Here is a 20765-nt window from a genome sequence, read left to right as displayed (position 1 = left end):
GAACGTTGGTTTCCTCCGTCACTGAAGCAAGCAAGCCTCATGTTAAAGCTGCCTGGCTGCCAGCCGCCATCTTGGCTGGCAGTTAATTTGCATATCTCCCTGATTAGCCAATGAGAAGGGTAGCGGTCATATGCCAATTACCATGTTTCTCTTTTATTAGATAGGATTATTCCCAAAGTCTCAGTCAGTTATAAAATCTTAGAAATTATTTAGTTTAATTATAAGTGAGAACCTAATCTAAGTGGCCCTTTAAAAATAATAATTTTTAAGTTATAATTTGCACACAATAAAACATTTCAGTATTTTAGAAATCTATACACCAGTGTAACCATCACCACAATCAAGACATAGACCACTTCAATTACCACCCCTCAAAGTTTTCTAGTACTCCTTTTAATAAACCCCACCACATTCAGCCCTAGGTAACCAGAAAGCAGAAAGATATGCTTTCTGTTGCTATATATTAGGTCTGCCTTTTCTAGAAACTATTTATAGGAGGTAAATTTATTGAATATACTATGTGCCAGCCAGTCACTGTGGATCACCTCCCTTTATTCTCAAAATTCTAACAGGAAACGGTTTCAGGGAGGTTTAACATACTCAAAATTGCAAAGTGAGTGTATGGCAGAATTAGTCTACTTCTCTCTAAAATCAGTGAACCCTAACTGGTTTATAGAACTGAAATCACAAATATCCTTCCAAATTGAAGAAAATGTTTCTTAAGAACACAATATAGAACTTTAATATTCTATTATGTAAATACAGCTCACTAAAGTTGGATTTGGCTAAATAGTAAGTTCAATTACATATCTAGAAACATAAAGTCATGAGAGTCTGATTTGGACTATTATCTTCCTCAACAATGTCTTCTAAGATTAGAAACAGAATCTATTGGATATAACTGTGTCTTTAGTTATATACTCATTTAATGTCCGTGGTTCTTTCCTTTTAATATATGTGTGAAAAATATTTGTATTGTCAACATTTACGAGGGAATCACTCTCCTCTTTTCTGTTTAACGATTTGTATAAGGAAAAAGTATTTCAAATAATTTTCTTTCTTTCAACAAATCTTAACACAGGCAAGAGATTTACCAAAGTGAGTCATCAATGGTTAATGCCAAGTGTCACAAACACAGGTTATTGATGTTGATTTTCTATCTATGAAAATCTTAACACCTAATATGAAAAGGAAAAACATATCTAGAACCTAAATAAAAAGACTCTCATTTACCCATAAATAAAAATATGATTTAGCCCCTATGATTAAAATTAAGAATTGACATTGATGGCTTTCTTAAACAGAAAATAGACAAACCTATCAATACAATTTTATGTTTAAAGGCCAAAATAACTGCTGGTTTTCCTACCAATGAATATGTAACAGAATGGAATTGGACTGAAACAGGTATTTTCCCAATTCTGGAGATGTCTCAACGTGTGGTTTTGGATGTCTACATAATGATGACATTCAAAAAACCTACACTTCTTAAATAATGCCAAAGGGAAATAATGAATTAGCTTAATTATCCTATCTTTATAAAATAAGGGCCAGAATGTTCTTTAAAATACCTTTTTAAAAATGGAAGTGAATAAGCAAAGAGAAATTAGGCAATCTGCTTAAATTTCAACAGGAGACATGGGAGGGAGGAGATAGTGTTTGAATTAGATCCTTCAGAGTGCACAATGTTCTTTTTATCTGACAAAAGGGAAGAGTGTCTGGGAGTCTAGCACAGCTTCAACAAAAAGATATAAAGTAACTAATGATGTTGCCGCTTAGGTGGAAAGTGATGGAAAAAAAAGGTTTATGGATGTTAGAATTGCCAATGGATATCAGTGACGAAAATTTAAAAAATGCATACCCAGTGCATCTCCTAAAGGCTTACCTTTGGCTGTTTTAAATCACTAGCATAACATTCATTACAGAAGACCCACAGTATGTGAAGGTTTGTAGTTCTACTATTCTAAAGCAACCTGTGAGCCGAAACCGGTTTGGCTCAGTGGATAGAGCGTCGGCCTGCGGACTGAAAGGTCCCAGGTTCGATTCCGGTCAAGGGCATGTACCTGGGTTGCGCGCACTTCCCCAGTGGGAGATGTGCAGGAGGCAGCTGATCGATGTTTCTCTCTCATCGATGTTTCTAACTCTCTATCTCTATCTCTCTCCTTTCCTCTCTGTAAAAAAAAAAAATCAATAAAATATATATTAAAAAAAAAATAAAAAAGAATAAAGCAACCTGTGACGTCCATAACAAAGTGATTTGTTACTCTGTGGAGGCAGGAATTGAGTCCCAAGGTTGAATCTGGGAGCAAGTCATTTCACCAGTGAGTGAACCCAGCCAACCACTGAGCACTTTGTTATTCTTATTTAACCTTTTAGGTAATCCTGTGTGGTATGTGTGTCCTTATTTAATAGACTAGAGGCCCAGTGCACAAAATTTACGCACAGGTAGGGTCCTTGGGCCTGGCTGGTGATCAGGGCTGATCTGCGGAGCGACTGGGGGGTCCCCGCTGGCACCTGACTTGGCTGGCCTGGGACCTGCAGGCTGGGGGCAGCTCCCGCGTTGAGCGTCTGCCCCCTGGTGGTCAGTGCACATCATAGCAACCAGTCGTTCAGCCATTCGGTCAATTTTCATATTAGTCTTTTATATATAGGATGTGAGACAGAAATTACTTTCTATGGTGGCAATAATGAAGATGTTAGGATGTATTCTGTAAAGAATGACAAGTCTAGCCCTAGCTGGTTTGGCTCAGTGAATAGAGCATTGGCCTAAGGACTGAAGAGTTCCGGGTTCGATTCCAACCAAGGGCACATGCCTGGGTTGTGGGCTCGATCTCCTGTAGGGGGCATGCAGGAGGCAGTTGATCAATGATTCTCTCTCATCATTGATGTTTCTCTCTCTCTCTCTGAAATCAATAACAATATATTTAAAAAAAAGGTTAAGGTTCCAATTTCATTCTTAAAAAAAAAAAAAAGAATGACAAATCTACTATACCATACATTTTTAGCGTAATAAAATACCACTCAAGAGTGAAAATTTAAGATACTTCCAAAATTATCTCAAATTCTCTCTTTTGTGAATGACATTCTGCATTCACTTGACTACATTCTCCTTTGATAGTAATGTCTCCCCAACTGAGTATGATTTACCTGTTATATTAAAAAGAGATAAAGATTAACACAAATGCAAATTTTCATCATTAGGCACAAAGCATTTTCGCAAGTGGCTTTAGATTATTGCAAGCACTATTGCATGTATTACAGTAGCTAGTAACAAACACCATTACTGTTCCTTTACCCAGAGCAAAATAATCAGAATAACAAGCAGCTTGTCTAATGGAAGGGATAGAGAATTGGGAAAGAGGCCACTCAACTTTTCTATGCTTCCACCTCCTGACTAACCAAATATTCTAGTGAATGAGTGGTACAAAGGAACCTGTCAGCATTTTTGTGTGGTCTAAACAGCATAACAGGTGAAACTGTACCTAAAAGTTCAAATTTTAAAAAAATGCAAGGTATTGTAAATTTAATTGGAAAACCATTAATTCAGCACTTATTTTAAGTAATGAAACACAGCTTTAATGGCTGTTCAAAAGCATTAGGGAGCAAATGAAAATAAAAGTGAATAGGTATAGAGTTTGGGGAGGCACAGGGAAAAGAGCAGCTTGGTATCAAAGTGTGGAGGAGACACAATCAGATTTTGAGAGATGGACAGACAAGCCAACCTTATTAGAATCCCGTATTTAACTTGCCCCTCCCCTACCAGCAGCAACCTCATCTTGACTTGCTTCTTCTAAATTATACATGCAATTTGGGAGAAGAAAAAAATTGGGAAACTGCAAATACCAACTGAGACATATAAAAGGTACCTCTCCACTTTGAATAGTTACAAACACTTAGACACATGGTGTCTGGAGGCAGAGATGCCCCTGGCTCTGGAAATGACAGTTTTCTACAGCCCAATCACACTTAAGCTCACTTTTTATATTTAAAGTTAAGGTGATTTTTTTTGGTTCTCTATTTGGTACTTGTCATTTTGCCGAATAATGCAGTTTCCATGCTACCCTCTCCTAAATCACTTCACCTTGGTGAAACAGAAAACGTGGGATGGGCATTTAGAAGAGCGTGCTCAGATCATATGGTCCTGTGTTCCCAGCGCTCTCAGCAGCCACCTCCCTCATTCAGCAAAGTATCTGAGCCCTTACTTTATGCCAGGAACAAGGGTAACCATGTACACAGGGCCCACACTACACCTGTCTCTGTCCTCAAGAGGGAGACCGACAAAACAAGGGAATGAATACAAAAATTACAAAGTGGAATCCATGCTGTAAAGGTACTTTAATAAAGTCGAGGATTACAGAACTACTTTAAAAAGAATGGTAAGGGAAAGCCAATTCTAGGGAGGTTTAGGCAGAGACCTGAGGGAAGACGAGCCACGTTAGCCCACATGGTGTGTGTGTGTGTACATAAGGGATGGGAGTAGGACGAGCGCCCCTTCGCTGGAAAAGCGCACTGGAAGGGAGGGTAGAAGGGATGCAACGGCGGCCAGTGGAGCCTACCGAGCAAGTGACATAAAAGGAGACTGCAAACGTGGTTGTAAAGACAAGAGAGGGCTTTGTATGTCATGGCAAGGAGTCTGGATTTTATCTTACTGCAATCGGAAGCCAAAGGATTACTTCAGACAGGTGAATTGCAGGCCCCGTTTTTGTCAAAAAACGCACTGATAAAATGAGATGTGTGGGAAAAGGTTTTAAGCGCCCAGGACCGTAAGTCACACATGAGCCTGGGTCTGAGCGTTGCTTCGGTAAAGCATGTTGTTTGGGTCAGAAGCCCTTTCCTTCCCGCTGCGATGTGCCTAGGCAGGGAGTCCCGAGGGCCCCTGGCCCTGTCAGGTTGCTCATGGAATTCTCCTCATCCCCACCGGCGCCCAGCACGCAACCGGCACCCCAAACTGTCGGTCAGCGCAATGAATGGCCGGTCCCGGCCGCGAGACCGGCGCTCGGGGCGCGGGACCAGGCCCCGAGGCCGGAGAAGAACGCGAAACGTCACGCAAGAGGTCACGAGAGCCGGCCGCCGAGCAAAGTGAGGGCGGGCTCCACCACGGCCAAGGCGCGGCGAGGAGGGGGGCCGGGGCCTCAGGGGGAGAGGGCAGTAGGAGCTGGACTCCGGGCTCGACACAGGGACCTAGGAGGAGGCCGAAACGCAGGGCTAGAGAGAGAGGTTCTGGGCCTAGGCCGGGCGGCCCAGTCACTTACCGCAGCCGTCGCCAGACTGTGCATGTTGGGAGTGGCAGCCGCTCTACGCCCACCGCCGAACGCTCCCGACCCACGTCCCCACTTCAGCACTGAAGCCGCCAAAGATGATGAACCGCCGCGGCCGCCATCCGTCTTTGGCTCGCTCCGCCCCTTCGCAGCCCTATGACCTTTCACCCCTGACCCCTTCTGAACAACTTATTCCCACCTCCTAACTCTCAGCAAAGTATGTCCTTTGCCTCTTAAGATTCAGGACCTTAAGGACATCTGCCACCTACTTGTCCCCGCACCCCCTGGGAGGTACCCCGAGAGAGGGGCGTGAACTCCCACCCTACTCCGGAGGCCAGTGAAGGGCGGGAAAAAGTCCCGGGAGGACAAGTAGAGCGCATGCCCCACCAGGCCGACTAAGACGAAACGAGGGGAAGTCGAAAGCCAGTGAAGTGAAAATGCGCATGCGTGCTACCATGGGGCGGAGCTACCTCCGCGGACTCCGCTCGGTGCTGGGGCGGAACGAGGGCGTAGAGGGGCGGTGTTTTCAGGCTTGCGCGCACGCGCCCTGTCCGGTCGCGTCGAGTGTGCGTGCGTGCGTTGCGTGTTTGCGTGTGGTCACAGTTCCCGCCATCAGCCACTCTCCCTGACTTGGGGGAGCGAGCTGTATACCTCCGTTTGGGTTCGGCGTCCCTTCCTTCCTTAACCTCCATTCTTCCCCCTCCGCGCGGACTCGGTGCGAGCCCCGGACTCACAGGCACAGGTAAGACGGGCCCAGCGAGCTTCTCCACTGAGCCGTTTTCCGAGATCCCCCTTGCCCCGTGCGGTCCGCCCACTCGGCGTTCACTCTTCTGGAGTTCGCCCTGCTGCTGCTCAGCCTGCCCCCAGCCCCTCGCAGCTCCCCTGGCCTCACACGTACTCCACTAGGGTCTATCCCTAAGCTTTCCTTCTTTGACCTGGTCCTAACTGTCACTCGCTTCCTCCGCAGCCCGAACCTGCCCCGTTTCGCTGGGGGCTGTCGCCGTCCGCCACTCGCCCCTTAACGAGGCCTGCTGTCTCTAAAGGGAACTTAGGTTGCGGTAGCCGCACATCCGTCAGGCCTTGGACAGGGTACTCTTTCACTCTTGACAATTCTTCACCTTCCTCTCCTAATCATCTCTAACCAAAGGCATGGATTGTATTTTTGTCATGCATTTGGTTGCTCCCCAGCTCTAGACATCAGATCACGTTGTCAAGTTTACATATTTTAGGGCATGGTCCAGGAAAGGAAATGACAATCGGTGACAAAATCCTGTGTTTCGGAAAGTTGGCCTGTACTGGTTTTGTGGTAGTTCTTTCAAAAATTTGGCTCTGCCTAGGGATAGGCCCTTTTTGAGGGGTGGCAGTATCTGAAAAGTATCTACCTGGAGATATCTAAGGGAGGAGGTCAAGTAGACAGTTGTATATATTGGGTTGGTGCTCAGAGGAGAGTTCTGGGCTGGACATACAAGTAAGTGTATATATGTCATCTGCCACCATGATGGTAAAGCCATGGATGTGGATGGAATTGCCTAAGGAGCGAACTGTGCTAGAAAAGAAAGGGGCCTAGGATGGAGCACTGAGGGATTCTTGGCATTTAATAACTGAATCTATTTCTGTACATCTTCAGTATCACTTTTCTAGTTGAAGCCACAACCCTCATTCACCTGGACTTAATGTCACTAATACCCTGTTTTCTCATCTGTAAAATGGGAATAAACATCACCTTATTGGATTGTTATGAGGATTAAACGCAGTAACCATAGCATGCACATGGCCTTCCGTCAATAGCCAGTAAACATTAATTGTTATTGTAAGGGTTGTTATAAGTTGAATCACTCAATACTTTCCTGTCTGGTTACCCTGTTTTCTTTCATTCTTGCTGCTTTCACTCTCCTTTCAAAACCAAAACAAAGCATATCACTTGTCCATTCAGCAGTAACATGTCATTTCTCCGCTTAAAACTCTTCAGTGGATTGCCCATCACTAAGTGTTTATTACATTTAGGGTAAAATTCAAAATCCTTACAGTGGTCTACAAGATTCTTCATAATCTGATTCTTTCCTGCTTTACTAGCTTCATCTTGCACATCCTCCCTTCCCTCTCTGAACTCCAGTCACACTGCTTTTCATTTCTTCAGTCACAACAAATTATTTTCTATCGCAGGGCTTTTACACATTTTGTTCTGTTTGCCTGGATTGACCCAGCATGACCATCCTTCACTTAACTCATGCTTCAGTTTTCAGCTTAAGTGGTACTTTCTAACCCCTGACTCCCAAGTCTTAAGTCAGGTACCGTATTATAATCTCTCATCAAGCCCTGCATTTTATATCATTTTTCAGAACTTCTAATTATATCTTTATTTGTGTGATTATTTAAAGTCTGAATATAAGCTAGTAATTATTTTATGTCTCTTTCTCAAAAATTTGTTAAGTGAATAAATAAACTGGAGCTTGCTGTAAGAACCATCATGTCTTTTGGAAGCACCAGCTTACTGATATTTTTGTCACTTGAATATTCACTCTGCAAACAAAGAACACAAAAGAAAAAAACAACAGGTTTTCCATGGCTTTGGATGATTTTACATTCTTATGTCATAAAACCATTCAGATTTTAGACACTTTCAGTGGAGATAAAGTTTATCTAGGTCAACTTCTCTCTTTCAGCCATAACACTAATTTTATCTCTGTGCATTTGTTTTATGGATCTTTTTAAGAAAGAAAGCCCTTAAAATCAGAATAGTGGTTTATATATCTTAACAACAGGTTAAACTATGAGACCAGTGAGTATGATGTTTTCATAAACAGATAAAGGAAAATGTCATATTTAAGTTGGTGGTGGTGGATGTGAAAGCAAGTATTAAAATTCAGTAATTTGTGTGTATATAGAACAACATTTTTTGTTGAGAAGTAGAAAATAAAACATAGGAAATGTATGAATGTCAAACCAAGAGGCATTTGGATTTATTTTATAGGTAGTGAGTGATGAGCTGTTAAAAACGTTTAGGAGGAAGTTTCATTTAATCAAGTTGAGTAAGTTCTAGAGATATGCTGTGGAACATTGTACCTATAGTTAACAGTACTGTATTGTACAGTTAAAAATGTGGTAAGAGAGCAGATCTTGTGTTAGGTATTCTTTGTGTGTGTGTTAAGTATTCTTAACACAGAATTTAAAAATGTTTGGGAGGGAATTGGCATCAATGTCAAGTATTTAGCACTTACAAAGTGCCTGTTATTTTGCAGGAGTACAAAAGAAGATAGGACAGGTTCTCCTTCCTCTCTCCCCCTCCTTCAGGGAGAAAGTTAAGACAATTAGTGCATATTGTACTTTCTTTAGTAGGAGATAATAAAAGTAGTTTTTTAGAAAGGGTAAAGGATTCATTGCTGGAATCACTTTCATTGAGGAGGATGCATTATAGTAGTGGTTAAAAACATAGGTTCTGATTTTAGACTTATTTTTGTCACTTACTGACTATAATCAATCATGAATAAATTACTTGATCTCTCTTAGCTTTAGTTTCCTTATCTATAAATAGATATTAATAACTGTCCTTTAGGGTTATTGTGAAAATAAATGCAGGTATGGTGCCTAGCACTGTGCTTAATAAATGTTGTGTAATAAATATTAGATTGGAGTGGTAGCAAAGTGATGTGTTTCTGAATTAAGGTAGTAGTTACAAAAAGATGGGGTTTTTGATAAATGAGAATGAGGTTAAAGCTGATACTAAGATTTTTTGCCTCAATGATGGTGGGAGGACAAGTATAGGGAAGGCTTCTGAGGGCATGGACTGTATAATTTTCACATATGTATCCCTACCACAGTGTATCAAATTAGAGTAGCTCAATAAATGATTTTTTTAGAAGTGAACAAATCAGTTTAAAGTTGTTTTAGTTTTCAAAAGGCAATGAGAGATTTAGAAGATGCTTCAATTCGAGAAAGAAACCTGTAAAGCTAGTTTTGAAAAAAGTAAAAACTAAGTTTATCAGTTTTTTTAAATTTGTAACAGCACCTGGTGGAAGTGGTGTTTTAAGACATAAAACATCCTTATGTGACAATGTTTATAAAGTCAACAAAGGATGTATTCTTTTTCACTGTCTTCATAGTTTCAAAATGTAGCAGGGATAAACCAAGATACAAATGGATCAAGGTACAGCTCCTCCTGGAGTCCCTCAGTTTGCACACAGATCCCTAAAGTTCTGGTGTGTGTGTGTGTGTGTGTGTGTGTGTGTGTATCCTGGGCATTGTGTTTTAAATTTTTTCAATAAGGTTAAATTTGTAGTTTTTAAATAATGAAAAGGTTAATCTTTGTTGTATAAATGATTACTTAACAATCATTTTAATTTTGTGAATTGGATTATTTTTAAAAGGCACACTTATATTTCCTGTAGCTGAGTTGATGGCTTCCGAAGAACTGGGATAGCTGCAGAATATGAGTAGTTCCCCAAGAAGATTGCATTGCCTTTGGCACAAGCATCAGAATAAAGGTGAATCGTTATTACATAGGGTTTTTCAGTAAAAGTCACTGAAAAGTAAGTAATGTTTTTATTTTAGATATGTTTCCAAGAGTATGCATAGTGACAAGAATTGACCATTTTCTTTCTTCTGTTTTTAGTAACAGCTTTCATGCTTTCGCATGTTTTTTGTGTGTGTGTGTATTTTTTTAACCACAGAATGCCCTTCTAGATAAGGATATTTTCAAAGCAATACCTAAAATAAGAACATTTATTTAATTATTTATTTTTAAGCTGTAGGTTCTTATTTTTTGTTAATCCTCACCCAAGGATATTTTTCCCATTGCTTTTTAGAGTGAGTGGAAGGAACGGAGGAAGGGAGGGAGGGCAGGAGGGAGGGAGAGAGAAATATTGATGTGCAGAGAGACACATTGATTGGTTGCCTCCTACACACTGCCCGCATGAAGTCGGGGATTAAACCTGCAACTTAGATATGTGCCCTTGACTGGGAATGGAACCATGACCCTCTGTGCAGGGGCTGACACTCTGACCACTGAGCAATACCAGCCGGGGCTAAAATAGGAGTATTTAAATATCTGTCCAGGGTATAAAAACATTTTTGGCAATGTTATTGAGCTTTCATAGAATGCTCAAGGCTGAATGGTAGTTTTAATAATTGTGAAGAAATTTAGGGAAAGGAGAATCTGAATGGTGTACTTAAAGAATGAATTTTTATTATATTTCGTCTTCCTAATATCACTTTGGTAGTGAATTAGCATTACAGAATTCAGAGAAATCTTATCTTGGTTCTAGGTTCATAGAAAGTTTAACAGTTACTGAATTATGCTGAATACTGAAAAAGAAAGTTGTTTTCTCTTTAAGTAAGGTAAACCCTGAAAATATGATGATTATACAAAAATAGATATAGTTAATGCATTTAGTACAAGAGCAGGTGATGGACTGAATTGAGGCATTAGAAGTTTTATTTTATTGGTTCTGCCAGTTTTATGTCCTGCACTTTTCAGGGTTTCTTCTTTCAAAGAAAGAGAGGTTGCTAGTAGAAAAGGTTAAGAAAATATTAAATATCTGAAGTAAAATTTTATATGTGTAATCAAAACTGCATCAAATATTTGAAAATTATATATAGAGAAAGAGAAGTAACAATTAAGTTTTTATTTTTTATTAACTTTAGTGAACATTGAAATCTTCATCTCAAATTTTTGTTAAATGCAATTTTTAAAAACAAGTTTTTGTTGGAGGAATTCAAGGTTAATAACCTTTATTTACTTTTGGTCTGTAAGGAAAACACTAAGATAATGTGGTTTTATTTTAATTCATTTTAATTTGGCACCATGACCCATAATGACATTTTTTTAAAGTGAAATAATCTGACATACTCTTAAAATGAAGTTTCTTTATTGAGCCGTGAATAAAATGAATCCCAGTTTAGGCAAGTTTATTAATGTTTTTGTTTTAATGCATTCTGTAACTGCATATTAATTCTTGTTCTTCATAAGTGACTTTTATCTCATTGAATTTAAGATATGAGAACAGCTGTACATTTAGTGTAAAAGTTCAGGTCCACATAGAAAAAGCTTAAGTGTTCAAAAGATAAGTCATATGTAATAAAGGTCATAGTGATACTCTTCTAAAGAACTTAGTAAATATAACCCTATATTGGTCACATAAAAGGAATTTATGGTTCCAGTATCTACTATTGTATATATATATATATATTTAAATATATTTTATTGATTTTTTACAGAGAGAAAGGGAGAGGGATACAGAGTTAGAAACATCGATGAGAGAGAAACATCGATCCGCTGCCTCCTGCACACCCCCCACCGGGGATGTGCCCACAACCAAGGTACATGCCCTTGACCGAATCGAACCTGGGACCCTTCAGTCCGCAGGCCGATGCTCTATCCACTGAGCCAAACCGGTTAGGGCTACTGTTGTATATTTTAACAATAAATTGATAATACTGATTTGTTCATTATTTTGTTGTTATTTATTCTTAAGCTAGAGGCCTGTTGCATGAAATTTGTGCACAAGTAGGGTCCCTAGGCCTGGCTGGCGATCAGGGCTCTTCTGGGCATTCCAGCTGCTGGCCAGGGCCTTCCTTTGTTCCACGCCATTGCCTGGTGGTCAGCGTACATCATAGCGAGCAATAGAACTCTCGGTTTCCTGGTTGAACTCCCGTGAGGACATTTGCATATTAGCCTTTTATATATATATATATATATAGATTGTTGTTTCATGTATGTCAGACACTGTTCTAATGGAGATGTAAAGATTAAAGGACATATTCCCTGTCTTTAAATAACAGAGTCTAGGTAGAGACAAAGAGGTAAAAAGTTTATATAAAGTAAACAGTTTATATAATGTGATAAATGCTCTACTAACAGTGAGCACAGAGTATAATAGGAGAATAGAGAAACCTTAAACAATGTCAGTGTGGATATGGAGTGAGAGTAAAGTAAAAGGTAGCTAGGAAAAGCTTCTTAAAGAAGGTAATATCTAAGTTGAGCCTTGATTTTATAGACAGGAGAAGAAATTATGGAGGATGGGGAAAGTACATAAAAATCCTATAAACATTGACTACAATGTACACATGGCATGAAAGTATCTGGCTTTTTTAGGGAAATTATAAGTAGTTCAAATGGCTGGATTTGGAGAGCTTGTTGGGAATAGAGAGGTAAGGAGGTCCTGGATCATGAAGGGGGTTTATGTCATATTAATGAGTCTAGATTTTATTATGAGGGCAATTGGGAGTCATTGGATAATATTAAGGAGGAAAATGATGAGATTTTATCTGCAGCTCATTATAGAAATGTCTGGAAGGTGTATGGAGGTAGAATTGACAGTACTCTACCTTGACCTTCCATCCCCAATCCAATATCAATCATTAAGAGAAAAGTCAAAGATAACTCCCATGTTTCTGGCATAGGCATCTGGGTTAGGAGGGGGCCACATATTATTGGCAGTGCTAAAGGACAGAGTAGGAAAAAAATCTCAAAGGACATATCCAAACAATGAAGTACCAAATTATTATTTGCCAAAGAAAAGTATTACAAACACACATTGCTGGCCCAAAATTCTGTAATTACTGGTTGAGCAAACTGTCTTATTAACAGACTGGATAAGAACAGTAGTGGACTCGATTACTTTGATGGATTCATATACCCAGCCAATTATACTATCTAAATCTGACCACAATAGGAACCCAAAAAAATTGATGAGGCCTAACCGATTTGGCTCAGTGGATAGAGCGTCGGCCTGCAGACTCAAGGGTCCCATGTGCGATTCTGGTCAAGGGCATGTACCTTGGTTGCAGGCACATACCCAGTAGGGAGTGTGCAGGAGCAGCTAATCAAAGTTTCTCTCTCATCGAAGTTTCTAAATCTCTATCCCTCTCCCTTTCTCTCTGTAAAAAATCATATATTTTAAAAAAAATTTGATGAGATGAGTGAATAACAATAAAGGACTTACAATGCGCAACACCTTTTTTTTTTTTTCTGCCCTTCCCCTCCCCTCCCCTGGCGCAACACCTTTTAACTATTCAAAGTGTTTTCACGTCTCTTTAAATTTCATTCCCACTTATTTGATGTATACTATCTAGAGACCTCAAACTAGTGGTCCCTAGGCTGTATCCTGCCTACAGGTGGGTTTTGTTTGATTTGTAGCTTTTATTTATTTGTTTATTTTTAATATTTTTTATTGATTTAAGAGAGAAAGGGAGAGGAAGAGAGAGAGAGAAACATCAGTGATGAGAGAGAATCATTGATTGGCTACCTCCTGCACGCCCCCTACTGGAGACTGAGCCCGCAACCCAGGCATGTGTCCTTGACCGGAATCCAACCTGGGACCCTTCAGTCCACAGGCTGATGCTCTGTCCACTGAGCCAAACCTGCTAGGGCTGATTTGTAGCTTTTAAAAATAACTTTGAATTCACTGACCACAATTAAAAACGGGCGGGTTTACATGAAAATTGGGATGTTATTTTCTTGAAAAATTAGATGATCTGGCAATGCTAGGTTCACTTATTTTCACATGATAAAATTGACTAAATTTGAATAGCAGTTTTCTTTTGTTTAATCCTCACCTGAGGACATAGGTAGAGAAAGGAAGTTAGAGACAGATCAGTGTGAGTGAGGAATATCAATTGATTGTCTTCCTTACGCTCCCTGAGGGTCAAACCTGAAACTCAGGTGTGCTCCCTGACCAAGAACCTCACCTGCATTTTCAGGACACTGAACAGTGCTCAACCAACTCAACCACTCTGGGTGGGGTGATTAGTGGTTTTCATATTTTGCCTGCCTAAGTTATCTATGTGACTTGCCAGGCCTTATAGGCAGTTGGATTGGTAATTCCTATTAACTTATTTATCTGGTATCTTTGGAGAAGGGTATTATAGACCAGGAATAAATTCAGAAAGTGGACACTAATTTCATATTAATAGCTGGGGTCTATTTAATGCCTAATGTGTGTTGTTTAACTGCAACACTATAACATTTGCTCTATCTATTTTACACTTGAAAAAACAAATGGTTAGAAAAGATAAGTTATAAATTATATCAGAGCTGGTTCCTGATATCTAGACCTAGGCTGTTTTGATGACTACTTTATTAAAGCTTTTCTAGGTTAGCTGTTTTTGCAGATGCAAAATTTAATGAATTTTTTAAAATTTATTAAATTGTAAGCAAGAATCTGTATTAGAGCAGTGTTTTTAAAGATTTGAAGTGTATAAATAAAATTTGTTTTAACATTGTGTGTGATGTAATTTGATCTGAAATTCATTGTAAAGATACCTGGAAGGTATATGGACTTAGAATTGTATAATACACATGCTATTTGATAGCATTCTGTGCTATTACTAGAATTGTATTTATGTATTGACATTTGGTAAACTAATTTGAAGAGTTTTAGAAGTTCTATTGTAAGCCATTTTTAAGTTATTAGAAGTTTATTTGGGAAATTTGAATATTTGTCATGGATAAAATTGATAGTCTTTCTGGGATGATAATATTAAATATAAATGATAAGTGGTTCTTAGGAAGAGAGATTATATTTTAGTTTGTTTTCCCTAGAAAATAAATGGTTTTCTTAAATAATTCTGGAGGTTAAACTAATTTGATTTTTCTTATAGTTTGTATTCATTTAATGTCTTCTAAACGTGGATATGCTTAGACTACTTGGTGATATGATTTGATATTTTGGAAGGAGCTCCATTCTAAGAAATGAAGTCAGTTGACTGAAAATATTTTTTTACGTATATTTGAAGTTCAAGATGCATTATTATTCATGAAGGAATGTAAAAATTGGTCACATTGAGAATGGAATTTTTAGTATTATTGATTGGCACGCCTTTAGAGGCAGCACTTTGACTTTTAATGGTGCAAAATGCAAAATTTAGGCACTAATAGACACAGGTGCAAGACACATGGCAAAGAAAAGAATGTGTATAGAAGAACTAAATATTGGTTAGATTCAGACACTTAACATGAGTGACTGCTTTAGTTGTTTTTCTTATCTGTGCCATCCAGCTAATCAAGGCCTTTAAGGATGCTTAATAAAATGTGGTTTATGGAAATGGAGAAAAAGACATATAAGATGGTTCACTAACTGTTCTCTTTCATACACTTATTTTAATCACTAGTAAATTGTAACTTTTAATTTTATTTTTCTTTCTTAGAATCTGTTGGGTGAAGTTATATTTTTGTTTTATAATTTTGCTAGAAGCAATTTATTTTTAAAGAAAGTATGTCTCCTCTGAAGATACATGGTCCTATCAGAATTCGAAGTATGCAAACTGGGATTACAAAATGGAAAGAAGGATCCTTTGAAATTGTGGAAAAGGATAATAAAGTCAGCCTAGTGGTTCACTACAATACTGGAGGAATTCCAAGGATATTTCAGGTATTACCAACTTTTGATTTGGAATAGATCTTCCATCACATCCTTAGTGAATAGCTGTTCTGTGCCATATTGAGAATCGTGGTAGCCCTTCTACTAGATTAATATTTCTTGTTTTTTATTTCCAGGACACTGGTACTGTTATGTTCTTATTTTATAAACTAGAGACCTGGTGCACGAAATTCGTGCATGGGGAGGGTCCCCTCAGCCCAGCCTGCACCCTCTCCAATCCGGGACCCCTCAGGGAATGTCCAACTGCCGGTTTAGGCCCGATCTCAAGGATCGGGCCTAAACCGGCAGTTGGACATCCCTCTCACAATCCCACCGCCACCCCTACTGGCCTAGTCACCTCTTACTGCCCCCGCTGCCTGCCTGGTCACCCCTCACAGCCCCCCCGCTGGCCTGGTCGCCCCATGCAGCCTGCTATTCAGTCGTTTGGTCGTCCCTCACTAATCCCCCTGCTGGCCTGGTCGCCCCATGCAGCCTGCTTGTTCAGTCGTTTGGTCGTCCCTCACTAACCCCCCTGTCAGCCTGGTTGTAGGCAGCCATCTTGTGAGGGCATGAGGGTTAATTTGCATATTATATTATATCCTTTATTATATAGTATTATTCAGCAGCATTATAGATAATATATAATAAAGAGCAGGAAGTAGTCACCATTATTGAGAAGAAAGCTAGTGGAAGATGAAACTATCGAAGCTATTTTAAAAACCACATTAGAATAACTTTATTCTTTTTTTTTTCTTAATATATATGATAGATTCATTATTTAGTATTAGCTTTTAATGGGATTGATTAGTGTTATCTTAATGTTTACTTTCAAAATAATCCTGCCAGAATGGTGTATGCACTGTTCAAGGATGATAATTCAAGGTCATCCGTCCTTACAGCTATTTTCTTCTAATAGCAAACTTTAAAAAAATACTATGTTTTTATTAATTTTAGAGAGAGGGGGAGGGGAAGAAAGAGAGAGAGAGAAACATTGATGTGAGAGAGAAACATGGATCATCTATCAGCTGCCTCCTGCATGCCTCCTACCTGGGGGGATCAAGCCTGCAACCTAGGCATGTACCCTAATTACTGAGAATCAAACTGGTGATCTTTGGTGCATGGGATAACACTCAACCAACTGAGCCACACCAGCCAGGGCTAATTGCACACTTAAAGGGTCTCATTATTTTATCACTGCACAAAATAATTAACTTCGTTTTCACTTCTATGCTGTTTATCTTGCGCAGTGAAGAACTGCTCATTTTGATGAGTTGAAATTAAGAAAAAAATGTTTTACTTATATTTTCCTGTACTTTAAAGTTCTATTTGTTAACTAAATTATATAAAATATATTCTAAATGTAAAGTACCCTATAGAAGAACAATTTATAAAACTTTATGCTTGAGAACCTGAGCTAAGGTAAAATTGCCATTTATCTTTGCTTTTCAACTACGAAAATAAATTGCTTATGATTTTGTGTATCAAAGATATACATAGTTTTTGTGGGGATCTACTGGTGAGCATTGGAAGACCTACCAGATAAATTTAAGAAGAGCTTTTAGCTGGAAAGATATTCTTAAATAGATTAGAAGAAAGACATGGTGACATGGGTAATAGAAACAATAGTAATTTCTGCCATATATGTATACCAAAGTGCCCATTTCAATGAAAGATTGTTTTCCAAATAGAGATTTGATTTTTCAGTCCTCAGCCCAAATTAGCACTAAATATTTAAAGGAAACATAGATCTTCAGGAGCATATGATTCTACATGTGTTTCCACCCTCATCTCAGTTTTACATCAGGTTGCATTCAGCATTCATTAACCACCTACAAATTGCTGTGGTGGGTACTGTAGTAAGGGCTAAGAATATAGAGCTGAATAATACACTATTCCTCTCGAACTTAGCATCAAATGCATTCGCAGCTGTAAAAATATTTCAAAGATATGTGGTATTAAAAAAAAGATATGTGGTGTATATTTATATATATACAATGGAATATTACTCAGCCATTAAAAAGAATGAAATCTTCCTATTTGCAACTATATGGATGGGACCTAAAGGGTATTGTGCTAAGTAAAATAAGTTAAACAGAGAAAGACAATTTTTTATTGTTTTATTGATTTTTAAAGAGAGAGAGGACGGGGAGAGAGAGAACAGTGTGCTGTTCCATTTATTTATGCATTTATTGGTTGGTTCCTGTATGTGCCTTGTTTGTGGATCAAACCCGCAACCTTGGTGTATCTGGACGATACTAACTAACTGAGCTACCCGGCCAAGGCTTAACTTTCATTTTTTAAAAGAGGTATATTGATTGATGTTATCTACTTTTCTATTGATATTAAAGTGTTCATTTATACTTCGGAGTTAAAGCATCTAAAACTAGTTATTGTGTTTTGTGAAAAAATTTCTACTCAAGGACATGGAACTTAAGACCTATTTATCACTTAAAATTTAAATATAAATTAAGTCTGACTGGTAAAATTATTTTTTTCATTCTTATCTGAATATTGGTAAAGGTCAATTTTTCCTAATCAAGAAATGAAATTTTATTACTTCTTTTTTATGCTGTTAAGAGAGTATGTCTTCATGAAAAGATAGCTTTAGAAACTTTTGTATACGCCTGCTGAGGGAGAATGTTAAAGAATAAGTTTGCCTGATTGGCAGGAATTATTTAGGTAATAAACTACAAAATACATTAATTCTAGGAAAAATTTCAGCCAAGAGAATAGAAAAGTTATCACTTGAAAGCACATGTCCAGAGTCTGGAAGAGTATAAGACAAGTTACTGAACCAGTTCTAGGGAGTGGGAGAAGTAAGCTAAGATAGTTCTAGGGTGCTCATGTTCTTTGTGATTGAATAAATGTTAAATGAGCCTGCTTAAACAATTAAAAAAGAAAAAAAAGATGTTCTTATACTGGTAATGTTTTGTTTCAATGTGTGAGAGTGGAATTCTTTTGAGGATTATAATTTGAATTAATATGTCCTATTTACATTACAGCTATTTACACCGTTTGCCAGGTATTTTATAAGCTTTTGTTGAAAAGAAAAAGAAAGCCTCTAATCCACTATGGCAGCAGTTGCCAACTGGTGGTCCTGGTCCGTGAGGTCCGAAAGGTTAGCAGCCGCTGGTTTAAGGAGACCTTTGGAGCAGTGGTCACCAACCAGTGCTCTGCGAGGTCCGAAGGTTGGCGACTGCTGCACTGTGGGGTTTTCTAAATCGATGATGGTATAAAAACCATCCAAACTCTGAAAATTAACTCCCTCAGTTTTTTTTGTTGTGCTGTTTTGTAAAAAATTAATTTATTTTTAAAGTTTTATTACATTGATTAGGGTCACATTGGTCAACATGAACATACAGGTTTTATGTGTGGGTTTCTATGTTAAAAGATCTGTTTATTGCACAGTTTGCCCACTGTCAAATATCTTCTGTCACCTTATATTAAGATCCCCTTCCAACTCACTAGTTTTTATAACTTTGTAACTATACCTGAAAATATGCAATTTCCTGCCATAAAAACAAGACTGCTAGGATTACAATGTAAAATAAAATTTAATACTATGTGTTTGCCTCTTCTAAAAGTGAAATCTTTGATTTAAATGTGTCAAGAAGTGGGAACTATTTTTGGTTGGGGGGAAAAAACCTAATGTGGGGAAGAGTAAGAAATGTAACTTAGAAAGTATAAAGTTTAGTATTCATTATACAACTTATATACTTCATTATCATGTTTTTAATGATAAGATCATTTTCCTTTTGTGTTAATCAGCTAAGTCATAACATTAAAAATGTGGTGCTTCGACCCAGTGGAGCAAAACAAAGCCGCCTCATGTTAACGCTACAGGATAACAGCTTCTTGTCTATTGACAAAGTACCAAGTAAGGATGCAGAGGAAATGAGGTTGTTTCTAGATGCAGTCCATCAAAACAGACTCAATGCAGGTGAGCACTGATTATCCCAGGGTCTGACATTAGTAGTTATAAAAGAATATTATTAGGCTGTAGACCAGTATTCCTGGTAAACATTTATGCAAAAATCCTCAACAAAATATTAGCAGATGAAATTCAACAGCACATTAAAAGGATTACACTATGACCAAGTGAGTTTTATTTCTGTAATGCAAGGATGGTTTTAAGATATGAAAAAAATCAATCAATGTAATACACCAAATTAACAGAATAAAGGACAAAAACCAACGTGATCATCTCAATGCAAAAAAAAAAAAAATATTTGATAAAATTCAGCACCCTTTCATGATAAAAAATACTCAATAAACTCAATAAAATACTCAATAGGAGTAGAAGGAAACTACGTCAGCATAATAAAGGCTATATGTGAAAGCCCACAACTAATATCACAATGATGAAGACTAAAAGATTTTCCTCTAGGATGAGGAGCAAGCCAAGGATGCCCTCTCACCACTTCTTTTTTTTTTTTTTTATCCTCACTCAAGGATATTTTTCCATTGGTTTTTAGAGAGAGTGGAAGAGAGAAATATTGATGTGAGAGAAATGCATCGATTGGTTGCCTCCTGCATGCACCCTGACCAGGGCCTAGGCTGGGGAAGAGCCTGCAACTAACGTACATGTCCTTGACGGGAATTGAACCCGGGACCCTTCAGGTCCGAAGGCCAACGGTTCTACCCACTGAGTCAAACCAGCTACGGCCCTTCTTTCACCACTTCTATTCACCATAGTACTGGAAGTCCTAGTCAGAGCATCCTTTATTTTACCCCAGCAGTTATTATTTTGAGTTTATCCTATAAAAATCGTACCATTAGTGCAAGGGATCTGAAAGGATGTTCAGCATTGTTTTCAATTTTTTAAAATTAAAACATTCCAAATGATCATCAGTGGGAATTGACTAAATTAAGTATAAAATATTTTTTAAAGTATATACAGTACTTTGTGTGTTCTTTATTGTTGATTTCTTTGGAATACAAGCCATTTCACTTGCTGAACTTACAGAGAATGTTTTGAAGTATACATTATTAGAAATATATCTGCCACTGGTTCTGACATGTCTTCTTGGCATTCATCCAATGTCAGTGTTCACCCATAGACACATGGCGACTAACTTTTCTATAGTGTTAATTACCAAATATCGATATAGGAGAATTTCTAGCATTTTAATTTTGCATTTAAAATTTTGTC

The 20765-nt window shown here is 38.3% G+C and overlaps 2 protein-coding genes across 5 annotated transcripts in view; one reads left to right on the top strand and one right to left on the bottom strand.

Annotated features, from left to right (window-relative positions):
• The window catches only part of RQCD1 (RCD1 required for cell differentiation1 homolog (S. pombe)), a 25508-nt gene extending 19870 nt beyond the window's left edge, over positions 1–5638 (bottom strand). The window contains exon 1 of the mRNA XM_006763334.2: positions 5253–5638. Coding sequence (XP_006763397.1) covers positions 5253–5276 — 24 coding nt within the window. The 5' untranslated portion in view covers positions 5277–5638. The remainder of the gene's footprint in view (positions 1–5252) is intronic.
• Positions 5639–5805: 167 nt separating this feature from the next.
• The window catches only part of USP37 (ubiquitin specific peptidase 37), a 72193-nt gene continuing 57233 nt past the window's right edge, over positions 5806–20765 (top strand). For 2 of the 4 annotated variants that reach the window (XM_006763333.2, XM_015563616.1), the window contains exons 1-4: positions 5806–6000; positions 9644–9784; positions 15402–15625; positions 19382–19553. In XM_006763333.2, coding sequence (XP_006763396.1) covers positions 15470–15625; positions 19382–19553 — 328 coding nt within the window. In that variant the 5' untranslated portion in view covers positions 5806–6000; positions 9644–9784; positions 15402–15469. The remainder of the gene's footprint in view (positions 6001–9643; positions 9785–15401; positions 15626–19381; positions 19554–20765) is intronic. The other 2 variants (XM_015563617.1, XM_006763332.2) reach the window with 2 other exon arrangements.

This window comes from Myotis davidii, unplaced genomic scaffold, assembly GCF_000327345.1.
Source record: "Myotis davidii unplaced genomic scaffold, ASM32734v1 scaffold575, whole genome shotgun sequence".
Taxonomy (NCBI): Eukaryota; Metazoa; Chordata; class Mammalia; order Chiroptera; family Vespertilionidae; genus Myotis; species Myotis davidii.
Note: the sequence above shows the minus strand (reverse complement) of the source record. Positions and strands in the feature narration are given on the sequence as shown.